Consider the following 24546-nt stretch of genomic DNA (forward strand, 5'->3'; position numbering starts at 1 on the left):
ATTAAAGATGCCAAGTGGAAGTCTTTTATTATCGACTCAGGAGCATCTCAGCACGTTTGCAATGATCGAAGCTTGTTTATTTCTTTCGAAGAGGAAATTGGTAATGTACATTTAGCCAATTCACAAGTCTTGCAGTCGCTTGGCAGGGGTACTGTTAAACTTGACTCTTTAAACATAACAATAGCGAACTGCATTTACTGCCCGTCAGTGGACAATTTATTGTCAGTAAGGTGTTTTGCTCATCAAGGCATAACTGTGCGTTTCTTAAGTCAATGTGTGAGTTTTTCGATGGGAACAAACGTCTATTGTATGCCCGGGAATCTGATGGTTTATATAGACTGTATTTTCGCACCTACTCCCAATTGCCTATAAACTGCAGAGCAGCACAGTCAAGCCAGGGGTTGAGGAATGTAAGGCCACATTCTGGGTGTGTCCATGAGGCGCACAGAATTCTGGGACACCTGAATTTTGCTGATGTAATTAAGACAAAGAATATTGTTAATGGCCTCAACTTAAAACCATGTAAATTCTTTATGCAATGTTTATCCTGTTGCAAGAATAAGATTAAGGTTGCACGCAAGGGTAGGTGCTCAGATAGGAAAGTAACTGAGCCATTTGAGCGTGTACATTGTGACTTAGTTGGGCCACTCCCACCATCATTAGGAGGTTCAAAGTACTGGCTCACCCTCATAGACCAGTATAGTAGAAGATATTGTTGGACTTATGCAATAGCTGAAAAGTCACAAGCATTTGAGAAGTACAAAGTTTTTTGCAACTGGGTAAAAACGCACTTTAACAAACCAATTAAGAACCTGTTTTCTGACCGGGGCGGGGAATTTGTTTCTGAGGATTTTGAGAAATTCCTGGAAGCGCAGGGGACTACTCATGAGTAATCTTGCCCCCGAAGTCCCTGGCAAAATGGGCTTGTTGAAGTTGTGCAGCGTGACCTGCAGGCAGGGGTTAAAACGTATCTGCACGATGCTAATCTGCCCAAAGACTTTTGGGCTGAAGCGCTTAATGCGTTTTGTTATGTCAGAAATCGCAGTTATCATTCTGGTTTAGATGTCACCCCCTATGAGAAGCTGTTTAAAAAACGCCCTAATCTGAAATACCTACGCATTTGGGGTTCAGATGTAATTATGCATTATCCCGCTAAGCAGAAATTGGGTGAGCGTAGTGTTCAGGGAAAATTCATGGGATACCAGCAGGGGGCGTACAGAATTTACATACCAGCAACTGGCAAATTTCATATTACCAGAAGCATGATACAAACTGTAAATTGGAATGGAGTTGCTGTTTTCCAAGATACTGATGGTATAGATAGTACTGAGGAAGAAGAGGAAGAAGCAGCAGCTGCAGGAAATGGTGCTTCTGAATTAATGGAAAAAGACAAAAAGCCTGTTGAATCTGATAATTTGTTTGATGATTTAAAGTCACAGGCACCCAAGGGGAGGTTAAATTCTCTTGATTTTTCTGACCGTGAGCTTAGCCTACAGGCATCTCTTCAATCTGACAGTGATGATTTACAACCTGAAACTTGTAATTTACTTAGTCCCATTAAGTCTGAGGAGTCTGACTCTCCTTCTGGACTAAGACGTTCAGATAGAAAGAGGCAGATGCCACAACAATTTGCAGATGAACATTTTAATACTGTGTATGCCAATAAGGTGGTTTTTGAGCCAAAAAGCTACAGTGACGTTCAGAATTTACCTAAGCACCAAGCTGCAAATTGGTATAAAGCTATGAACTCTGAGATAGCTTCTGTAAAAGAGCATAACACTTGGTCTCTTGTACCACAAACCCCAGATATGAGACTTATTGATTCAAAATGGGTTTATAGAGTTAAAATGAATGACAAAAATGAAGTTGTAAGGTACAAAGCAAGATTAGTTGCTAGGGGTTTTCGACAAATTCCAGGCGAAGATTATGATTTGTGTTATTCACCAAGTGTAAAATATGAAACAGTTAAGCTTTTGTTAAAAGATGCATCACAACGTGGACATTCTGTTTATCACCTAGATATAAAAACTGCATATTTGTTTGCAGATTTAAAAGAACAAATTTTTATGCGTGTTCCTGAAGGCATAGACGCTGCTGAAGGTTTGGTATGCAAATTAAATAAATCCCTTTATGGTCTGCACCAAAGTGGAAGGAATTGGCACCAAACTTTAGCAAAAGAATTGCTGGATATTGGTTTTTCACAAGGAAAGGCAGACAACTGTGTGTTTATAAAGGAAAGGGCAAACTCTGTAACAAAGATATGTGTGTATGTAGATGACGTGTTAATTTCTACAAAAACTAAACAGGAATATGAATAGGTAGTTTCACAGTTACAGAAGAAATTTGATGTGGTGGAATTAGGCATAGCTAAAAATTACTTATCCATGCAAATTGAGAAAGGCAAAAATGGATCTTTTCTGGTTCATCAAACTGCAAAAATTGATGATCTTGTTGAAATGCTACATTTAGAAAATGCAAATGGGAAGGAAACGCCTATGGTGTGTGGTTTCACCTTTACGGGTGAAGATAAGCCATTCCCTAACAAAACTTTGTATCGTTCTGCCATAGGCAAGCTAAATTTCATTCAAAGAATCTCAAGACCAGATATAACTTATGCTTTTCACCTTCTGGCAAAATTTGTGGAAAAGCCTACTACACAATGTTTCTCTGCTCTTAAGAGAGTGGTAATTTACCTTAAACATACCAAACATTATAGGTTGCAGTTTACATCAAGTATTGACAAAGGTTTTGAAATTTTCTGCGATGCATCTCATGCAGTGGAACAAAATAATTGCAGGGGTGTGTCTGGTATGGTGTTTTGTTATAACGGTTGTCCATTTGAATGGAAGTCCCAGACACAAACCATTATTTGTCTCTCCACAACAGAGAGTGAATTATGTGCACGCATTCAGGCCACTCGTGATGTGGAATGGTATCTGCAAGTATTTGCAGACCTGCAGATGCAGGTAACACTACCAGTAAAAGTTTACCTTGATTCCCAGAGTGGACTTGCTATCCTATGTTCAGAAACCAATACGCAGCGCACTAGAGTCTTGAGATTACGTTTGCAGTTTGTAAAGAAATTAATTGCTGACGAAATGATTGTATTTGAATATGTCCCAGGTGATAATCAAATTGCGGACATTTTTACAAAAGCACTTCCAAAGGTTACACATGAAAAACATGTACAAAGTATGCTTTATGTTTTTGTTCCACAATGATGAACCGCAGGGGAAATGTTGAATGGTTTCTTTAGGTGGAACAATGATGAACCTTTACATTTAATGTGTATGTCTTTAAGGGGCCAGAGCAAGATAACGAGACCCAGCTTTACAGCTGTGAAACATAGCAGGTGCTGCTGAGTTGCATTGATTAAGGTGTGTCAGCATTTGCATGTAGTATATAAGGAGCAGCACCTAGCTCTCCCATTACCCTGGGGGTTGGGTTGGTGGTTGGGTCTGGTTTGTTGTTAATGTATTTAGTGTATAAGGAGTTTTTGTTTTTGTAATTAAAACCTTGTTTAAGTTATTTTTGAGTCCCTTTCTTTTTAATGCATGATCTCCCCAGCAAGCTCTCTGCACCGCTACCATACTGCAAATAGTCAACAGATCCTTGTACCTTGGTTCTCGAATGCCTTGCAACTCAAATGTTTGGGATCCCGAACACCGCAAACCTGGAAGTGAGTGTTCCAGTTTGCAAATGTTCTTTGGAATCTGAACTTCCGACACGGCTTATGCAGCTTCTGACTGAGTGCAGGAAGCTCCTGCAGCTAATCAGAAGCTGCACCTTGGTTTTCGAACATTTTCAGAAGTCGAACGGATTCTGTTAGAGAACCAAGGTACGACTGCATAGAGAAGACCCCATTTCCCCACTTTCTGCTTGAATGGGAGGAGGCATGGGCATAAAATGCAGGTGGCTATGCCATCACAATTAGGATGGCCTTTTAGAATGTCCCACCCTAGCAGAGGGCAAAAGTTGCTTCTCCCTTTGCATATAAGGTCTAGGAAGACAAGGGTGAATTCTTCCATTTCAGATGTACAGCAATATAAAATTCCATGGTAACTACATTGGAAATCTCTACGCATCATTGTATTGATTATCTGTCCCTCACAAGGAGGTCCCAACACAGATCACAACCATGTAAAATACAATAAATATCTAGAAACTTCCCAAAATTTCACCAGCATACATTAATCTTTCAGCATAAACAATCATGATTGCTCCACAAACCTTTGGATCAGGGATAGGCAGACTTCAGGCTTGGAGAAGGTCTGTAGTCCATTAGCAGAACATACAGTGGTACCTCTGGTTACGTACTTAATTCGTTCCGGAGGTCCGTACTTAACCTGAAACTGTTCTTAACCTGAAGCACCACTTTAGCTAATGGGGCCTCCTGCTGCTCCCGCGCTGCCGGAGCCCAATTTCTGTTCTTATCCTGAAGCAAAGTTCTTAACCTGAAGCACTATTTCTGGCTTAGTGGAGTGTGTAACCTGAAGCGTATGTAACCTGAAGCGTATGTAACCCGAGGTACCACTGTATGCTTTGCATGCAAAAGACAATCAGTTCAATCCCTGGCAATTCCAGATTGGGCTTGGAAAGACCCTCATTTGAAACCTTGAGGCGCCACATCCAGCCAGTGCAGACAGAGGCAGATGTTTTGATGGTCTGATTCCACATACAGCAGCTTCCTGTGCTCCACTTACCTTTTAGTTTTACTACAACCCATAATCCATCAACTAGAGACAGGTGCAGAATGGCGGCAGGGGTGGGGAAATACATACTGAGAATTAAGGAAGAGGTCTCAGCCCAGGGATTTGTTTTGATAGCACATCTGAGCTCACAATTCTTTTACCCATAAAGCCTACTCATGCCTTCTCCCAAGCATCCTACACTTCAGCCTTTCCATTGTAGCTACTGTCACAATCCCATCAGAGAACCCTGTGAATCTACTGCAATTCACCCAAATTTGTACCAGTAGATCCCAATATATTTTATGCCTTCCCTTGCTTTACCAAATACAAAGCTAACCCAGGATGGTGAGAGGACTAGAATCCAAAGCAAATTCAAATCTGTAGTTTACTTACTGGTCTTTGAGGTCTGTAAATTGTTTTTCAAGATTGGACATCTCATCCAAACACTCCATTCTTCTTCTTTCACAGTCCTCATCGTCCATTTCTGAGAACAGAATTATTCACTTTAAAAATACACAACAGCAACTGGTTTTCCTCCAGTCTATTTTATAGAATTTATACTCAAACAGTTCATTAAAAAAAAACACACAAAAAGTTAATATTCCAAAGGATGAAGTTTTAAGAGGAATTAATGCTTGGCCATCTTTATTTTTTCCCTGCTGCACAATTCATCTTGGAATATAACCAAACTGGATCATCCATCACTAGTTCAGACTCACTTGAGCGGGCATGTGAAATTGAGATTTATTTATTTTTTGCCCCAACATGCATCCCTTTACACCTGTTTACACTGAATTGCACGTCATTCTACCGCTCATTCACTGACTTTGGACTTGGAAAGGCCCTTTTGGAGCTCTTCACTATACGGCAAGTACCCTTGCAGTATCACCAGGAGATGTGGTACTGGTTTTATATCAAGGCAATTTAAACTCATCTCTTTTAATATTAATGTGTTTCATGAACATGTGGATGGCATGCACTGCAGAATTAAAAATAAGGGGGGGGGGGAATCTGTTGCATTCTCTGTCTACATGTTAGGATGCTAATCAAGATCATCTTCTTGAAAGCTAAATATATGGACCCAAGGACTGGTAGTTACTGGGTAATGGTTTTTCCACAAGATGGAAAGTAAATGTCCATGACAGGAAAGAGCCTATTCTATTGTGGCTGCCTATTTCTGAAATTTGCTCCTGTGAAAGTTGCACCTGACACAACCCTTATTCTCTTTTTCTTATCCTTTTTATTTGCTCAGGTCTTTTAAGTTTCTAAGGTTTTATACTAACATTTTATTTTGCTTTATTGTTCTGTGCTTTATTATGGAGGCCTAAATCAGATAGAAAATCTAATAACAGATTTATGACTTTCTGTACTTCAATTATTTCAGGGGAATACACAACGCTTACTTGACAAATCAGAGAAGTGATACTTCCTAATTTAAGTAGCAGCTTTAAGCATTACAGCTGCTTCATAAAAGTGTACATATTTTAATAATCCTCTTAACTGCATCCCAACCTATCAGTGTTATTTCCATATTGCACATGGAAGGCTAAGGCTATGATGTCTTTGGACAGTGAGAGTACATTGAGGAAGTTTCCTGCTTGGCAGGGGGTTGGACTCGATGGCCCTTGTGGTCTCTTCCAACTCTATGATTCTATGATTCTAAGTGAACTAGAGACAACCTCCTGTTGACATGTTGCTCCTTTTGACACCACAGTGCACCGGCTCTTTTGGAATATTTTACAATAACAATCCTCCAGGATTTTGTTTATGAGTTTGCAGAGTCAATTCTGGGCTGACAAACAATGACCAACAGCAGTATAAATTATAGCATGAGAAAGTCTGTTGTGTACTAAGTGGTACAGATACATTCCTAAGAATCAACGCATGTCTGTTAACAGTTATCTGTTGACATTATTCTTGGGATGAGAAAAATGAACAAAAGCTTAACTGTTTGTCTAATTCAGAAGCAAGATACTAGCAGGTGGTGCTGTGGTCTAAACCAGAGCATCTTGGGCTTGCCAATCAGAAGGTTGGCGGTTCGAATCCCCGTGACGGGGTGAGCTCTTGTTGCTCGGTCCCAGCTCCTGCCAACCTAGCACTTTGAAAGGATGCCAGTGCAAGTAGATAAATAGTTACTGCTGTGGCAGGAAGGTAAATGTTGTTTCCATGTGCTCTGGTTTCCATCACAGTGTTCCGTTGCACCAGAAGCGGTTTAGTCATGCTGGCCATATGACCCGGAAAGCTATCTGTGGACAAACGCCGGCTCCCTCAGCCTGAAAGCGAGATGAGCGCCACAACCGCATAGTTGTCTTTGACTAGACTTAACTGTCCAGGGGTCCTTTACTTTTACCTATACCAGCAATGAATAAAATCTGTGCCAAGAATCTCCTCGTGATTTCTGAAATGAAGCTTACCTCTGCCACCATGCTACTTGCTTTGTCATTTCAAAAACAGATTTGGTGCTTCCAGAAGTCCCATCCAATCAAAAAACAATTGAGGGGGGGAGAACAGCACATACTAGTTGGGATTTATTTACCACACTCCACTGAAAGCACAAGTGACAAAAGTGCTCCGTGAAATATTGAAGAGGCCTAAAAAGAATGGCTTTGGACATGAGACTTCCCCCACCCCAGACAGAAACCCAGGTTAGAATTTGCTCATCCAAGTAAGTAGCTTAAGTGCTTGACACTTCAACGTATTACGAGTCTGAAATGTGAAGGTTTGATCAATGGGTTGCAACCTATAGCACTGCACTGGAAATAGCACAGGCAAACAGGCTTTCTGGTGTACCTAGGCACCAAGGAGCAAGGAGCTGCATGTAGTCTGCAGGGCACATGTGTCCTAGTGTGTCGGACTAGGACCTGGGAGACCAGGGTTCGAATTTCCACATAGCATGAAGTTTACTGAGTAACCTTGGGCCAGTAGCTGTCTCTCGGCCTAACCTGCCTCACAGGATTGTTGTGAGGATAATATGGAGAGGTGGAGAACCTCCTTGAGCTCCTTGGTGGTGTATAAATGCATTTTCCTCAACATGTGGCATACTTGCCCCAAAAGTCTGGCTGCCAATTATTTAGTGCTTTTCTAGGTAGGCTTGCTACCTAAATCCACTGGATCCACTCTGTGTGGTTCAGAAGAAACTTGGCATAATCCCCGCTGTGTTGTTGTTTTTTACTGATACTATACAATACGTCTTCAAAAAGTGAGGATGAATAATAGCCACTATTAAAATAGTGAACAGCACTGGGGAGTTGTCTGATGGAAAGTCTCCTGGGAAACATAGTTCCCTTTTTCCTAGGGTTTGCCCCCCCAAAAAATATTTGGATTCCAAGTTAGAAAGATTAATACTACAAAGTCAAATATTTCGAAGTGTGAAATCCTCATGTCAGAACATAAAAAGAGCCCTGCTGGATCAGGCCAAGGGCCCATCTAACCCAGCATCCTGTTGTCACAGGGGCCAACCAAATGCCTCTGGGAAGCCTGCAAGCCTAGACCTGAATGCAACTGCCAAACTACAGGATAAGGAGATTGTGCTGTGCCAGCACTTCATCCAGCCTCTTTCTTGCACACTGCACAGTGTTAACACTCGGCTTACTCCAGCAAGAAATCCTGATTCACATTCAGTTTATTTTAAAAGCTTAATGCAACTTCTATTTTGTAGGGATGATCGCTGGGTGCGGAGCACACTCCCCACCCGCAGGCAGCCTCAGCTGCCTGCACGCGTGACCTTGGGGTGAGGAGCACACTCCCCCTCACAGATAAAGCCACAGCTGTCTGAACATCTCGCCCTCTGTCTAACCTTTTGTGGTCTCAGTAGTCTGCAGTGTCCTGTCTGTAATCTTTGTCTCTTTTGTCATACATTGTGCAAGAGGAAAATGACGCGGTGGAAACAGGTGCCAAAATAACTTTGTACCACCCCACGATATCGGGACCGGAAGATGTGTAAAGGTCACAGCCCAAAATGTATCTGCCTGGGTTTGCATATTATGTCAATAAAAGGAGCCTCCACAGAGCTGGCTGGCAGCTTGCTTGCAGCTCACCTGTGCGCAGCTCACCTGCATTATCAACTCCTGCCTCATGTCCTTCACTTCACTATTTGAGTTTAAAATAATGTACACATATAGTACTGTTCCAGAAAGAGTTTTTCCCCTTAAAAATACCTAGAGGTTCTTACCGTAATACTGTGTTTTCGAACCTGACCAAGACTGAACTCACAAGATCAGTTGGTTTACAGAATGCATGTTACCATTAAATGTTTTTTTTTTAAAGTATTTGAAAGAAGACGGACGAGCACAAGGTTTAGTGTTTTAATGCTCCATATATTGGAGGGGGTTGGTGAGAGAAAAGAGCAAAACAGCCTGTCGTCTTTGTAATAAAGCATATTACATGTTCACAGGCAAATGCTCTCATTTTATGACTTTAACTGATGTTTAGCTTTTCTGTGTTGATTTACTTGTACACCACTTCAAGACAATTCTAATTAAGTGGCACATAAATTGGTGAAATAAATAAAATAAATTATATTTTTTCTGGGTTCCAGCAAGATTTCCATGGGTCATGAGCCTAGAGTAGAGCTACTAGCACATGGCCACTACTGGCTCAAGAGCAGTTTATCCAAGAGAGGTGTCTGGCCACAGAAACTAAACAACTGTTTGGTAACAACAGTTAATAAAAATAAACGCATCTGATAAAGTGGACTCTGGTCCATGAGAGCTTATGTCTTAATAAATTTACTGTTGTTTTTAAGATGCTACAAGACTATTGGTTTTGCTGCAACTGATGAAAACGTCTGCCTCTCTGAAAATGACTAGGCAGATCTCCAGTTCTGCCAGGATAGTGTTCATCAAACACCATTTTTATGGTTGGCTTAATTGCTCTGCCAAGCAATTCACTCCTCAAATGAAGGGAAAGAAACTTACTTCCTCTGTTGCTTTTGTAATGTTGGGATAAGTGTTGGAGGATGTGCACATAAAATGGAGAAAATGCACTATTAGTATAGTTCAGTGAAGAAAAGAAATGAGGGTAGGTAAGAGATTTTTATGGCACTATAACAGTTATGCCAAGAATGAAAAGGAGAAACAAGTGCTTTTGAGAGACTTTGCAAATCTCTCCTCCAAGACTTGTGAGGGGCATAATTTTGTGAGCCATGCTAAAATAATTGCAACTCTGTCTTGCACTCAGATTCCTGGTATAGCAACTGTACCTGCGCTATAGAGAGTTTCATTCTCACTTTCTATGCCTTCTTTTGCAGCATTCCCTTCCCATGCTTCTCTCCAAATACTGTTTGCAAAAATGTAAAGAATTTTATCTTCTCCCATTCCCTTCAGGTCCCCCCCTCAAATTCAATCTCAATCTAGCCAGTCAGATCAAACTACTTTGTGCTTCCTTCCCAGGGACCTTAGTTATTCATAGAATTCCCTTGTGTTCTCTATGACTCTACAGATGTTGGAGAGCTCCAGCTGTACCTCTTCACTGAAACTCATTGTATGCCGAACTGTGTGTGTGCATGCGTAGACAATCCATATTCCCAGATTTTAGTGTGCAAATAATTATAGCTACAGGTTGAGATGCTCTCACTTCAGTTTCCCTCTCTCCTCCAGTCTGTCCTACACGCACAATGTAGGAAACCTGCATGGGAGAATATACATACATGCAATTTCCCTTTAAAGATTGGGTACAGCAGATCTGTGCTAGGTCTGGCTTGAGTTTGGCTCTTCTCTGTATGCTTGCCTGTTGTAACACAGGAAGCAGTAAAAATATGATCTTGATTTCCCTGACCTGGGAGTAAGACCTTAAACTCAAAAGGAGCCAATTCTGAGTAGGCAGAAATAGAATCAAACTGTATAAATGGAGAAGATGCCTGAAGGCATTAAGATTTTTCTCTACTTTCTTCATCAGTCTGCCCACACATCTGAGCCCAGACACTCCATTCTGTTTTTCCCTTCCATTACTCTGAATCATTTCTGACCATATATGTTTGTCCAGTCATTTCCTTGCCTCTGCCTAGCCTCATATGCCTCTTCTCTTCCCCTTCTCAGATCAGTCTTATCCGTCTCCTCTATCTATCAATAAATAGCCTCCTTCTTGGAAGCTAATATATCTTAATCTACTCTGGAGCCATCTCCTCACTCATCCATCCACACCTGCATCTTTTTTTTTTTTTTTAATCAGGGTTGCAACTTGAAGGGGGGGGGGACAGATGAAGAAGTATGTGTGGGTGGATGTGGGTGTGTAGTGGCTTGCCAAATGCAAGAGAGGGCAGGTGGCTCCTGCAACTTTATTGGTTTACAGAAAGGGGGAGGGGAGCAGGCATCCCTGCTGAATACCACTAAGAGCCCTGTTTCTTTTTTTTGGGGGGGGGGTTGCCTCCGGAAGGCGCGGGCAAGCAAGAGGGATGCTACGCAGGTCTGCTCGGAAAGGATTTCCACTGAGTTCCACGGGCCCTACTCCCCTGCCAGCATGCACGGGGTTTTGCAGCCCTGGCCGAAAGCAAGCATCTTGCCTGCCTATTGTTACCCCGGGCGACACCTAGGGCGAGCTGCCCTGCCCTCCGCCCCACAGCCAAGGGGGTGCATGGGGGAAGCACCGGGCGGGAGAAGGGGGCGGGGCGGGCGGGGCAGGGGGCGGGGCTAGGTCCACCTTTTCCCACCCCCCGGCCCAGCCCGAGTGGGCAGGAGAGAGAGGGCGCCCCGCTGCCTCGCCGGCTTCACCTGAGCTGTCACCCTCCTCGGACACGGACGAGCTCTCGGACTCCTCCTCCTCGGAGCTGCTGCCCTCGTTCTCCCCGTAGTCCACCTCCATCTCGTCGTGGTTGTTCTCCTTCTTCTCCCGCGAGTGGACCGGCATTGCGCCGCCCAGCCCAGCCCGCAGGCGCTCGGCGTCGCTGGCTCCTTGGGACCGGGGGACAACAGCCCTCGGCTGGCCGCCCGCCTGCCTCCCCGACGCGCCGAAGCTCCGCCTCAGAGAAACCCCGCCATCCACCTTAGCCCCGCACAGCCTCACGCTCCGCGCCGCCGCTCATTGGCCGACGACCCGCCGACGGGCGTGGCGCGCGGGTGGGCGGCGGGGCGGGCGGCGGAGCCGGAGCGGCGCGTGGCGGAGCTTCGCTGCGGCGCGGAGGATCTCGGGACATGTAGTCTCTCGGAAGGAAGGCTTCACTCCCCCTAACCGCCCGCCCGCCCCTCAGTGGGCGGCCTGCCAAAAGAGCCGCAACAAATGATGAAGATGGTGGAAAGATTTATGAAAGGGTTTATTGAGGAGCCAGACCCGTAAAACCGTACATGGAGGCAGCAGCAGCAGGCACGGGGAATTTGTGGGCGCCCAGATGCTGCCCGGACTACAGCTCCCACTATCCTTGGACATTGGCCATGCTTGCTGGGGCTGATGGGAGTTGGAGTCCCAACGACATCTGGAGGGCCTCAAATTCCTCGCCGCTGTTGCGCAGGATGGCACTCTTTTAGAATGTAAGAAAGGTTCTTTTGCTGGATCGGACCAAGGGTCCCTTTTAGAGCGAGAGCCAGCCTGGTTTAGGGATCGGGCTTCAAATTCCCACTTCGCTACCCTATCTCTCAGTCTAAAGTACTTTGCTTCCAAGGATAAAATGAGCTGGGGAGAACTACTGTGCTGAATTTTTTTATAAAGGCATTGCAAGGTGGGGTGCTTGATTTTCAATCCACTCTGAAGACGAACTGTGAAATAAACATGGAGTTTGCCTTCATTGTTGTTGCATAATCTTTAATGCTTCAGCTGATCAGTCCGCTACATTTGCAAGTCTATTTTCACCTGTTCAATTGCTATATGTGAAGTTAGGCTATCATGCCAAAAATTTACTTTCACTGAGGTCACATTCACATCATACATTTAAAGCACCTTTATAGCACTTTTCACAGCAGTGTTTTTTTCTGGGGGTACTCAAGGGTATGCAGTACCAGCACTTTTTTAAAGGAGAAAAGCACTGGTTTAAAAGTGTGGCACTTCCTGTAACAAATTCATGGTAAGTACAGGCACCATTTTTCTAGAAGAACTGTTTAACAGACATAGCTTCCCCCAAAGTATCTTGTGAACTAAACTTTACCCATCACAAATAGAATTCTCAGAACCCTTATCAATTCCCAAGATGCTCAGGGGGAAGCAATGTTCTTAAAACGTTCTTTAAATGTATGGTATGAATGTGACCCTAATCTCATTTGCCATTTTGTTGTCTGTTGTTTGAAGAAACCCTTTTGGTCGCACTAGGGAGCCTTGTTTGGAAACAGTTCTTAGCTTCAGAGACCAGCATAGTTCCCATGGGGTCCAAATGGAAGAGGACCTCCTGCCACAAAAAGTTTTGTGCCAAATGAGTGATAGCAATGAGTGAAAGCAGTGTTTGGGAAGGAGCCGATGTCTGAAAAGCAATTCATGATTCAGCCAACCTTCACTAGTCAACAATTTAAGGATTTATCTTCCTCCTAATTTTGTTCTGCAACAACTGTGTAGTGCCTTCTCATCCAGGAATTTCTGGGCTCAGATGTCGTAGAACAGTAAGGAACCCCACCATGTCCCCACCCTGCTAATGTGTTCATAGAAGCTCAGAGAGCAATAGCAAGCACATGACAGGCCAGCTTATTTTATAGCTATCCTCAAAATAGTGGCAAGTAAAATGAAAGTTAGAATCATTAAGTTTGTATCTTGAAACAGTAGAGGCAAAAGGTGAGTTCTCCTGTGGATTGAAAACTGGCTAAACAAAAGGAAGCAAGGTCAAGACAATATATTTTTCACAAAAACGGGCAGTAGGGTCTGCACTTGAACTGTACCATTTAATTTATATATGATAGTGAATCAAGGGTGAGTGACAAGATTGCCAAAGTTGTAAATGATTCCAAATTAATCAGAATAATGAAAACTCTTCAAATAATGACTCTTCAAATGCTCCAGAAAGCCAATTTTAGTGACAAACATATTTTTGTTAATAAACAATTTCATACTTAACTGTAAGATATTAATTATAGTCTTTTGCCTCAATCTTTAAAGCTGCCTTTATGTACGATGAAATAGTTATTGTGTGATATGCTTTCTTGAACATTTTTTACTTCTATTTCAACATGTCATTTGATTGCAAGCTAATCTAAAAGTACATGCTGCAAACAATCTGGAATGTGTGCACAGATGAGAAAGGGTCTGGAAACCAAGCCTTGTGAGGACTGGTGGAGGGAACTGGGTATGTTTAGACTGGTAAAGGGGAGACTGAGAGGATATATGAAAGCTACTTTCAAATATCTCAAGGGTTTCCACATGGAGGATGGAGCAAGCTTGTTTTCTCCAGGCTAGAACCTGAAGCAATAGAAAGGAGATTCCAACTAAACATCACGAAGAACTATCTGACAGTAAGCTGTTTGACAGTGGAACAGACTCTGTTGGGAGGCTGTGGACTCTCCTTCATTGGAGGTTTTTAAGCAGAGGTTGGATGGCCACCTGCCATGTATGAGCTAGTTGAGAATCCTGCATTGCAGGGGCCTTGGGGTCCCTTCCAACTCTATAATTCTATGGTTCTTTTAACTTCTTAATGCCTGTAAGGTATAATCCCATTGTGTGGGGAAAAAATTCTGACACCCATAAAAGAGTACAAGTGAACGGAGAGGAAAATTAAAGGTTAAAAAATTAAACAATTTATATTTTTGCTAATGTACAAAAAGTGCAGTGTTCAGGCCAGAACCCTCACAACACTTTCAGCAATTAAGTATTGATCCCAACTGCCAGAGTTGGCATTTGTGTAGATATATGCACAAAACCACAAATACAACAGAAAGTTTTAATGATGATAATGTATAATATTTTACAACAATGCTGGAGATGTTGAACCAGGAAAGGGAAGAAGAAGAGGTTGTAAGAGAAACTGAATTTGATATTTGTGCAACATTATGCAGCGGACAAAAGGCACACTAATTTTTCTCTGTTTTTACCACTAAGTATGGGAACCTGCACAAAGCCTATCACAAAATTCCAAGAGAGTTCAAAGTATGTAAGGATTAAGCATCAAATACAGAATGTCTCGCTTTCCCTGAATATTAAGTACAGAAACATATAAGAGTCCATCCCAAAGAAAAACAATGAAAAAATAGAAAAATAAATTTGTCCAAGGAGCCCAATGTTGACCTATAGCTGTGGGGTAAACAGATTTTTAAAACTTGAGTACAGATTATGTTGGTTTGCAGACAATGAAAAATGAAGCAGTAATCCTCTGCACATTTAAGTAAGAATAAAAGAAAAACCTCTGAAGACAGTAAGACTTTCTTACAAGTAAATATACTTAGATTCACACTACATGAGTATCTCTTGTATTGATGAGGACAATATGAAAGTTAGTTCTCTATTGCATTCAAAAATACTATTGTGGGGGAGTGAGTGTTTAGAGAACATTCAGGCAGTATTTGATATGAAAAGGTAATTTAGGGGCAAAATGAAGCAAAGCGCTACAGATAGTAACTGAGAATAAAGGATAACTGAGTATAAAGCAGTGAAGGTGAACAGAACAGGCAGGAGGTCACGTACAAAGAGGGAAAGGTACGGGCCAGAAAACAAATGTACATATCTGGTGCCTGTTAATCTAAATTCCAGGTATGTTAATCTGTAACCACAAGAAGTGGTGCTTTAGAGACTAACTAGTTTATTACAATATTTGTTTTCATTGGAGCTCAAATGCAGCACAGGATAACCTAAGATAAAAACTAAAGCTAATATGAATACAAAACACACCCTTTGTTATTGGTGCACCAAGTCTATATGAAAACAAGGCAATGCATGTGACATTCTAACTTTTGGTAAAGCATAACTACAAGGAAAGGGAAGGTGTTATTTTTATAGTAAGTCAATAATTCACAATCCTGAAAAATATAAAGTTGCTAATTAATTTCATTCTATGATTCTGTTTCCTTATCCCCTTGCAACTAAAAGTGAATGGATGGACACACACATTGCATGCATCCAATGAAAGCTGATGAGAACCCCTGCTCTCTCCCTGAATTTGTGCAGGGAGTATTTGTCCCTTAAGTTTGCTCCAGTACCCATTCACCTGTCCTGATTGTAGTGCAAGTTTAACTGGCTACATCTGGCCAAGTAGGATTTTACTACCACTACCCAAACTTCACTGGCTGTAGTTTTTTGTTTTGCCTACTAAGTCTACACTGTTAGGTCAAGGGAGGAGGAGTTAATGTTAAGTGTGATGCCACTGGACAGGTTAAGATGTCCAGGTGTAGGCACAACTGTTTGATACTATTCTTTTTAACTCATTTCACGATCTACTCCAATGGCACCTTCTGGTATTGCAGACGCCACTGCCGATTCACATCTCTACCTACTGTGCCCTAAAATACCTGAAAGACAATGCCACGAGAAGAGTATGAAGCATATTATATTCTTTTCATATGTTTTGATGTGTTTAGATTGTTTGCAATCCACCTTGAGTACTAATGGTTGGTATAAATGTTTAAACCCCCACCCCCACCCCACACTACAAGTACTCAAAGCAATGTGGAAAAAACTAATCTACAATAAATTATGTGCATGGGAGTGGCTTTCATATGACAGATTCAGAGTGTGGCAACTGGGGATAGGTCAGTATGTGCACTTTTATGGGGAGTCAGGAGACAAAACTGGAGCAGTTAGGAAAGATGGAAATACTCCTTCTATTTTCAAGTTTCTTACTTTAATGCCCTTCTTTGTTCTCCTGAAGAGACTATGTAAACTGCTGAATAGCAGCACTGATGCTAAATTATGTGGGACAAGTTCCCAGAGGACAGGCTGCTCCTGTGTAGAAATGTTTCAGTGGTATGAGAATGGCACTTCTTTTGCAACTTTGCTTGCAGACAGAATGCTACACTGAATGTGTGAAATGGGAGACAAATGACCTTACCTCTGAGATTGATTCTAGGGATTGATACTTGCACACCTGAGCTTAAATTAAACACTGAAATTGTTTGTTTTTCCTTCCTTCTGTTTTGCTAGCTGTGCAAGTGAACTCAGCCAGATATATATAGCTGAAGGAAAGGGTTTTTTTTCATAGTGGGGACTGACCTCTAGGATAGGTAATTACATTCTTGCACAATCCTATAATGTATCAGTGACCGGAAAATGTGCAAGTGGAAAAGAGGGCTTGTCCCCTTTCAGAATAAAATACCAATTCAAAGTGAATGGACATATAAAACACTTAATTTAAATTAATTAAAAGTGCATGAACATAGTGCAGAAGTTCTTCCAAGTCCTGACAATGAACATGATTTCAAGCATTGAGCCATAAGAGCCAACTATAGAAGGGCCACTATACTCAGCAGATAAACTGCATGCAGATTTGCGGCCTCTTCTTAAAACAATCACAGCCAAGAGGGTTCCAAACTTTTCCTTTCAGTTGTTTAGCTTAAGAATTTTTATATTTCTGAATCCCTAGATTTTATAGCTCTAGCTTCTGCCAGAAATTTTTTTTCTAAAAGCAATGTACAGAACACCTAAAGTAGCAAAACTGATTTCCTCACCGGACAGGCACCACCCTTTGCTTCTTTAGAGTACAAATCTAACTAAGCATGCTTACTCGGGAGTAAATTCTAATGAGCCCAAAGTGGCTTACTCCCATGAATCTTCTCCCCCCACGTGAGTAGTAGTAAGAACTGCAAAGGGGCTTGGCGGCACCCAAAAGACCAACAAATGTATTGCAGATCACGCCATAGGAAGTTCGTCAAGCTTTCAGGGTGCCACAAGACTCTCGGCTGCAGGTGGTCGCAGCCTCGACGTCCGAGCGCCAATAAACCACGCCACTCTCCTCCTCTGCCCTCACGAGACCCCACTGATCAAGGCTCCCCCAGCACGTAAACGAAGGCGACGCTGGAAGAACCGCCTTCCCTTTGAGTCCCCCGGCTATGACGTCAGAGCGAAGGCGGTTGCCATGGGAAGCCTGGAATTCGCACCTGACGGCTGTCGTGAAACGTTGGGGGGGGGGCAGTGCTCGGAGAGTAAGGGAGGAGGGAGGAGGAGGAGGAGGAGGAGGAGTAACGCGGTGCTGCGGAGCGAGAAGCCCTAAGCCAGCCCTGCCTACCTCGCCACAGCCGCCGCCAACCCTCCCTTCACCAACCCCGCGCGCCCGAGAGCTTCGAGTGCGCCGGCCGCACCCGCCCCTTCGGAGCCTCGGGGCGCCGCCGCCTGCTATGTAGGCTGCGCTGACCGGGGGCGCGGATCCGGAGGCCGCAGCGCACCTCAGGTTTCGCCGGGGGGTCCCGGCGGCGTCGACTGTACGGGGAGGGCGTCGGCCAGGACAACAGCGCGGCTGCCCGCCCCGGGGGCCCCGCAGGCGGGATGTTCTCCAAGAAGCCTCACGGCGATGTGCGGAAATCCACGCAGAAGGTGCTGGACACCCGCAAGGACCCGCTCACCCGCCTCAAGCACTTGCGCGTCGTTATCGGTGAGGAAGGGGAGGCGGGGGCCCCGAGGCCCTGCTAGCTGCTGAGGGTCTGGAGGGGGGCGGGGAGGGGGGGACCTTGGTTGCAAGGAAAGAGGCCGGGTTGGAGAAGAAGCCCTTGCTGGGCTGGTGCCCGAGCGAGGGGGGAGGCCGTCCCGAGAGCTTTCTCCTCCTCCTCCTCTCCCCTCCCTGCCTTATCTTTGCTAGAGGCGGGTGGGAAAGAGAGGCTGGACGGTGCTTGGGGTGCTTTGAGGTTGGGGAGCAGCTGCGTTTTTGGCGAGAGGTGAGGAGAAGCTCCATCCCAACTCATTTGTTGGCATGACAACCTGATGGCACTGTGGGAAATGACAGGCGAGGAATACCTGGAGAGTGATGAAAATATCCACCAGCTGCCTGTTTTTACACACGCTCATGCTATTTACACACACACCCATGCCTGACTTGCCTTGCATATATTAAGATGAGGCAACCTGTTTTGCACCCTGTGTTGCGATAATGTTTTGGGGGTTGTTGACTGCTGGATAAATATGCTGCTTTCATAGGTGCAGTTGGGATGGTTTTCAGCCCTGTGCTTTGAGTTTGTGTTTGGGCATGTCTAGAATGCCTTAACTTTGTGGAATCTGGTATAGGGTTTCTTGTCTTCTTATGCTTACTGCCCAGAGTAGTACTTACTTCAGGCTGTGCAGTCTCTGAGAACACAAAGCTGAAAGTTAGGGACACAAATTGTTCTACCTATGCAGTTTGGGATCTTGTCTTCAGCTCAAGAGTGTATTCGGGCAAATCTGCCCCAGGAAGCTTCCTGCTTTTCTACTAGTGCATTCCAGCACCTGCCTAAGACTATGAAAAGTTGCAGGAAGTGAACATTTGGATGGGCTCTGATACAGAGATTCATTACTTGTTTCTATTTGTGGTCCATTTTGATGAAAATATGTATTGAGATTGCTGTCTTTGGTTGGTGACATTCATTAAAATAAACATAACATATTATAGAGTTCTAGTATTGTGGTGTGGGAAGGGGCAGCATAAATTAGCTAATCTTAATTAACTAATCCCTGAGGCAGGAACTCAGATACTTGTTTTGACTGTGTAAGCCCAAGGGTTTGATAGCATTGGATCTGACTGCTTTTTTTCTACAAACTTGTTACTCACTCATGCTTGATTGAAGTGCATTATTCCACATGTTTTCATGATGAGTTTTCATTCTGTTGGCTTTGCAGGTGTCAGCTTATTTAAGATGAGTACTTTATGACAAGTGTATGATAAAATGCAGAATCAAAAATGTTTCAAATTACTTGAGTCTTCTTCAGAGTTGTAGTCCTATGCATGTTTACTCAAACCTAAGTCACACTTTAACCATTGGGCCTTACTCCCAGGAAAATGAGAGTTGGATTGTATCCTGAAGCTTTCATATGCAAGCCTGTATATCAGCTTACAATTAACAGAATCAGCAGCTGGTGATACACAAGTGTGTGTGTGTTAGGGTATCTAATGGAGAGAACCCTGCTAGTATTCAGTATTGTAATTTATGCATTTATTGATTATTTTCATTTCTATACCTCTCTATATAGATTTTTAAAAAAGCTCAAAGTGGTTTGCAACACATTAGAACATCATATAAAACAATCCAGAATCATCATCTTCTTTGGTGATCACTTGTAGCTATAAGATTGTCTTCCATGAACACGGTCTTAACAGTGAGTCCGTAAGTGACTGTGGAGGCCAATTCTGGATCCATATGTCCTTCCACGGTGGGGACATAGGTTTCTGGGCAGGAGTTGATCACAGTCAGGGTTTGCCAAACATGCCTTCTTCTTAACTTGTTTCTCCTTTTCGCCCTGAGTTTGTGCTTCTTCAAAGTCCATGACACTTTGGTAAAGGCTGTTTTCCAGTTGGAGCGCTTGCAGGCCAGTGTTTCCTAGTCATTAGTGTTTATGTTACATTTTTAAGGATTTGCCTTGAGAGCATCTTTAAATCTCTTTTGTTGTCCACTGGTATTTTGATTTCCATTCTTGAGTTGGGAATAGAGTAGTTGCTTTGGAAGACGATAATCAGGCATCCGAACAACATGACCAGTCCAACAAAGTTGATGTCGAAGAATCATTGCTTTGACACTAGTGACTTTTACTTCTTCCATTATGCTGACATTAGTTCACCTGTCTTCCCAAGTGATGTGTAAAATTTTTTTGAAACACCATTGATTGAATATTTCAAAGAGTTGTAGATGGCGTTTATAAGTGGTCCATGTTTCACAAGTGTAAAGTTGGTAGTACAATAGCTTTGTAAACAAGCATTCTGGTTTCTCTGCAAATGTCCTGGCCCTCAACACTCTGTGATTCAGTAGGGAGACTCACACAGCTCAGGCGATGCTGTCTGCTCTTGTTGAAACATAACTGCCCAGGTTGGAAAAGTGATCAGTGCTTTCCAACATTACACCATTAAGTTGGATTTGTGGTGCTGTAGAGGGGTCGTTTTGTGCTTGTTGGTGCAGCATTTTGGTTTTTTGGATATTGAGCGATAGGCCAAGTTTTCCATAAGCTGCTGCAAAGATATTTAGGATGATTTGGAGGTCATCCTCTGAGATATAAAAGATGTTGTGTAAGAGAATACACAATGACTTGTGTTGCATGCATCTTGAGATTATTATTTTTTTGTGGCTCTGTGTAAGAGATTGCACGAGTCATTGTGCTAGCACCTTTTTGAGACATTGTGGAACATATCGTAGAATGCTTAGCACTACAAGAAGCACTTTGCTTTTTTGTGCTAAGTCAGGAAAAGCCCTTCTGCTCACAGAGCAGCATTGCTGGATCCAACCCACTGATTGTAGCTGCATTTCAAAGGATACCATAGAAATGACCTCTGTTTGCCCAGAAATACTTGTTTGCATGATATGTTTTAAAGCAGTTTCTGTCCTACTCTTTGGATAAAACCTTTCAGCCCAGCAAGCACAATAGGCCTAGATTCCACTTGATAAGTTGCCTTTAAAGTAGGAAATATTAAAAGCAGTTTCTGATGCAGTTCTTGAGTAGGAGAGAAGCACATCCTTAAAGGTGTTCTTTGGATCACAGCCTATCTAAATATTTTGTGGTACCAGAGTGCTATAGTGGATGGAGTGTTTTATTTGAAAGTGTGGGGTTATATATAAAAAAATCCAGTCTCACTCAGTTATTTGAACTCTTTAGCGACACTATCCCTAAGGCTTTGAATGGGTTACAGGGTTAGAAACATACAATCAATTTTCCATTTTTTTAAAATCAAGATTTTAAAAAGCCAGCTCTTAATCTCATTCTCAGTTAGAGGCTTAACACTGGCTACCAAAAGCAGAAGGCTTTAACAAGACTCTGAAGGAACACTGTTACTTTATTGTGAAACCTCCAATGAGAACATTTCTCTTTGCCCACAACAATGATCATGTTTCATTTTATGCATAGTGATCAGATCAATTGGAAGTTACACTTCTCAGAAGAGTAAGTTTGTAAAGATGTTTCCGGTAGTTACATTGTCTACTATTTTGAAACTCATATGGATGTTAACTGTGCATTGAATTACAGTGGTACCTCGGGTTACATATGCTTCAGGTTACATACGCTTCAGGTTACAGACTCCACTAACCCAGAAATAGTGCTTCAGGTTAAGAACTTTGCTTCAGGAGAAGAACAGAAATCGTGCTCCTGTGGTGCGGCAGCAGCAGGAGGCCCCATTAGGTAATGTGATGCTTCAGGTTAAGAACAGTTTCAGGTTAAGTATGGACCTCCGGAATGAATTAAGTACTTAACCCGAGGTACCACTGTATTCCTGATGAAAGAACTGTGTGCTTAAAGCAAAATTATTTTAAATTTATTTATTTGTCACATTTGCATTGCAAATCATTTGCCATTTACTATTTTGAAATACATATTGTCTATGAAATATATATTGTGTATTCAGGTAGTACCACACCTGTTACTTTTAATTCTGATTTTATTTGTGGCTTTCAGGAAGTCTGTACATTCCTAGCCTTTGAAATTGGATCCACTGTATCAGAGGTTTACTTTGGAAGTGATAAGTTGATCCATGATTTAAACAGAGACTTCTCTGAAAAGTGGCAATAGGGACTCCTGACCCTTTCTGTCAGTGTTTTGAAAAGTTGCTCATTGCAGTGTTATAATGTATGACCAGTCCTATAGAATACTGTGAGTCTTCTGAAAAATGTTGAACTGGCATTAGTTTGGCTACGGAGTCAAAGTCTGGCATACTACAAAAATACTATGTCATGTCAATTTTGCATGCTGAAAAATATCTAAATATCTCACATTTCCCCCCAATGGCTAAAGGTATTGGAACTCCTATATGTGATTTGTTGGGGGATGGGAGGCAGAGCAGTAAAATTTATTTAGGCTGCAATCCTATGTAAACTTGCATGGGAATAAGTCGAGTTGAAACTAAATTGCCTTTCTTCTGCATAAGCATATTAGAGTTTTGCTATTAAGTGTGTTTTTAAATGTTATATTCAAAGGGTTGCATCAAATGGGGTTGCTTAGCTTTTGTAAGTGAAACAGGGAAACAGGGAAGGAAGCAGTTTTGCCACGTTTTCCAGCTTTGATTTTAGATTTGAGTTGCATTATATTCTAGTATTTTCCATTTTGGATATGCCACCCCACATCACTGGTCTTACTGTATTTTATTTTTAATTTATTTGTTAAATTTCTATACTTCTCCTCATCTGCGGGACACAGGGCAGTTTACAATATAAAAACACAAAAATACATAACATAATAACAAACAGAAACAATACACACTCACCCCACAATTTAAAAAGCCATATATTGTATTATTTAATTAGCCAAATTTTGCTGACTATTCCTGTTTACTTGGAACATTCCTGAGTTGGAACCATAGAAGAATTCAGGAGAGGAGAAAGCTGCAGAAGTTTATTTTTCTGGATAGGTAATAAGAAGTGTAAGTTACCCCAATGAAAGGATTTCTTAATTCAGAAATATATTGTGCACTGTAGAACATATTGGCACTTTGAGAATTTGTCCTCTTTGGGGTTTTTCTTGGAACCATTTCTGCCACAAGAAATTTAGTAGCTTCTAGAGCTTCAACCCATTTAAAACAATTTTTAGTTGAGTAATCAATTCAATTTGTATATGGGTAAAGATAATATTTCTGAAGCAATAAATATATGATTAATCAATTAAACCTTGTAGCTCTAGTCACCTTCTCCTGCTTAAACTAATTGTAATGGAGCGTTTGTAGTCTGTATGGGAATACAGTATGTTGTTTCTTTTACCTTCCATTTGGGCAAATCACATGGAATCCACAGGAGAGAAATAAAACCTGTATATGAATGTTGGAGAGTGTTGGACACAATGCTTCCTGCTGTTTGCCTTGCCTTGCCACTGACTGTTTTAGGGTTATGAGGCAAGCAGCTCCCACCCGTGCCCTTGCTAACAAATGGCATGACAAAATATTTTTTTTAAAAGAAGGTGATATGGGAGACAGGAAGATAAACTGCTGCCTCCCCAGTGGCTTTATAGAATATTTGAAAATATTTTACCATGGTTGTATAATAGTTGCTGATTTTACACATGAGCATGAAAGCAATACCACCCCTTTGTCAACACAGGCTAGTATACTGGAACATAACCATCTGAGAAGCTAAAAAGCCCTCTTTGGTCATTCTGCCTCACATGATTCACAGTTGTGTGCAGCAGGCAGTGGGGCTGCACTTGCTGACCCTGTTGAGTAAGCCATGCAGCAAAGTTACTCTGTATTCTCATACTTGCCTGTATATCAACAAGGTTGAAACTGTCTAGGCTAGGGCATAGAGCTTGCCCAGACACATGAAAGAGCAGGAAAGTATTTACCATCCTGGTTTTTAGCAATCTTTTATTGCTTCTTTTGAAGGGGGTCTCAAGGGTATGAAAAAGGAAAGGACTACTTATTTATTGTTGTACCTAGATCATCCTTCAATTTCCTCCATCTGGTCTAATTTCTGGCCTGCAGGATCGTCTGGGAAGGGCAAATACAAAAGGTCTGCTTGTATAATAAGATGCAGCAAACCTGAAATGAGATTAGGAAAATGATTTTCCAGAAATTGTGGGTGACTTAACTTCCTAGTATTATTCTCTGATGAAGTAGCTTCAGAATTTTGAAAACAGGGCAGTGTTGTACTTACTACAGAATGAAGCCCCCCACCCCTCAAAGTTCCTAGTGTATATCTGGATGGCAGTGCATTATAAAACATTGCAAATATCTCCCAGGACCATTTTTTAAAAGCATGTTATATTGAAGAATCAGAAGTATCATTTCCCTACTTACTTGCACTCTTTACCTAAAATGTGCATTTGCCAAGTGGGTGCATGACAAGAGTTACAGTGGGGAGGGAATCAAACTGCAAGGCAGCCAATCCATTTAAAACACACACAAACATACAAACATACAGAAAAAAACACACAC

General features: G+C 42.3%; 2 protein-coding genes across 11 annotated transcripts in view; one reads left to right on the forward strand and one right to left on the reverse strand.

Annotated features, from left to right (window-relative positions):
* BRMS1L (BRMS1 like transcriptional repressor) overlaps nucleotides 1-11713 on the reverse strand; it is a 30011-nt gene extending 18298 nt beyond the window's left edge. Inside the window, exons 1-2 of the mRNA XM_081865281.1 lie at nucleotides 11399-11713; nucleotides 5085-5175 (exon numbers count right to left, since the gene is read on the reverse strand). Of these exons, the coding sequence (XP_081721407.1) occupies nucleotides 5085-5175; nucleotides 11399-11534 (227 nt within the window). The 5' untranslated portion in view covers nucleotides 11535-11713. The remainder of the gene's footprint in view (nucleotides 1-5084; nucleotides 5176-11398) is intronic.
* Nucleotides 11714-17657: 5944 nt separating this feature from the next.
* Nucleotides 17658-24546, forward strand: part of RALGAPA1 (Ral GTPase activating protein catalytic subunit alpha 1) — a 122685-nt gene continuing 115796 nt past the window's right edge. For 3 of the 10 annotated variants that reach the window (XM_081857408.1, XM_081857411.1, XM_081857409.1), the window contains exon 1: nucleotides 17666-18111. In XM_081857408.1, coding sequence (XP_081713534.1) covers nucleotides 18006-18111 — 106 coding nt within the window. In that variant the 5' untranslated portion in view covers nucleotides 17666-18005. Of the gene's footprint in view, nucleotides 18112-24546 lie in introns of all 10 variants that reach the window. The other 7 variants (XM_081857402.1, XM_081857405.1, XM_081857404.1 and 4 more) reach the window with 5 other exon arrangements.

The sequence above is a fragment of the Podarcis erhardii genome (genome assembly GCF_964252035.2).
Source record: "Podarcis erhardii genome assembly, chromosome: 1".
NCBI lineage: Eukaryota > Metazoa > Chordata > Lepidosauria > Squamata > Lacertidae > Podarcis > Podarcis erhardii.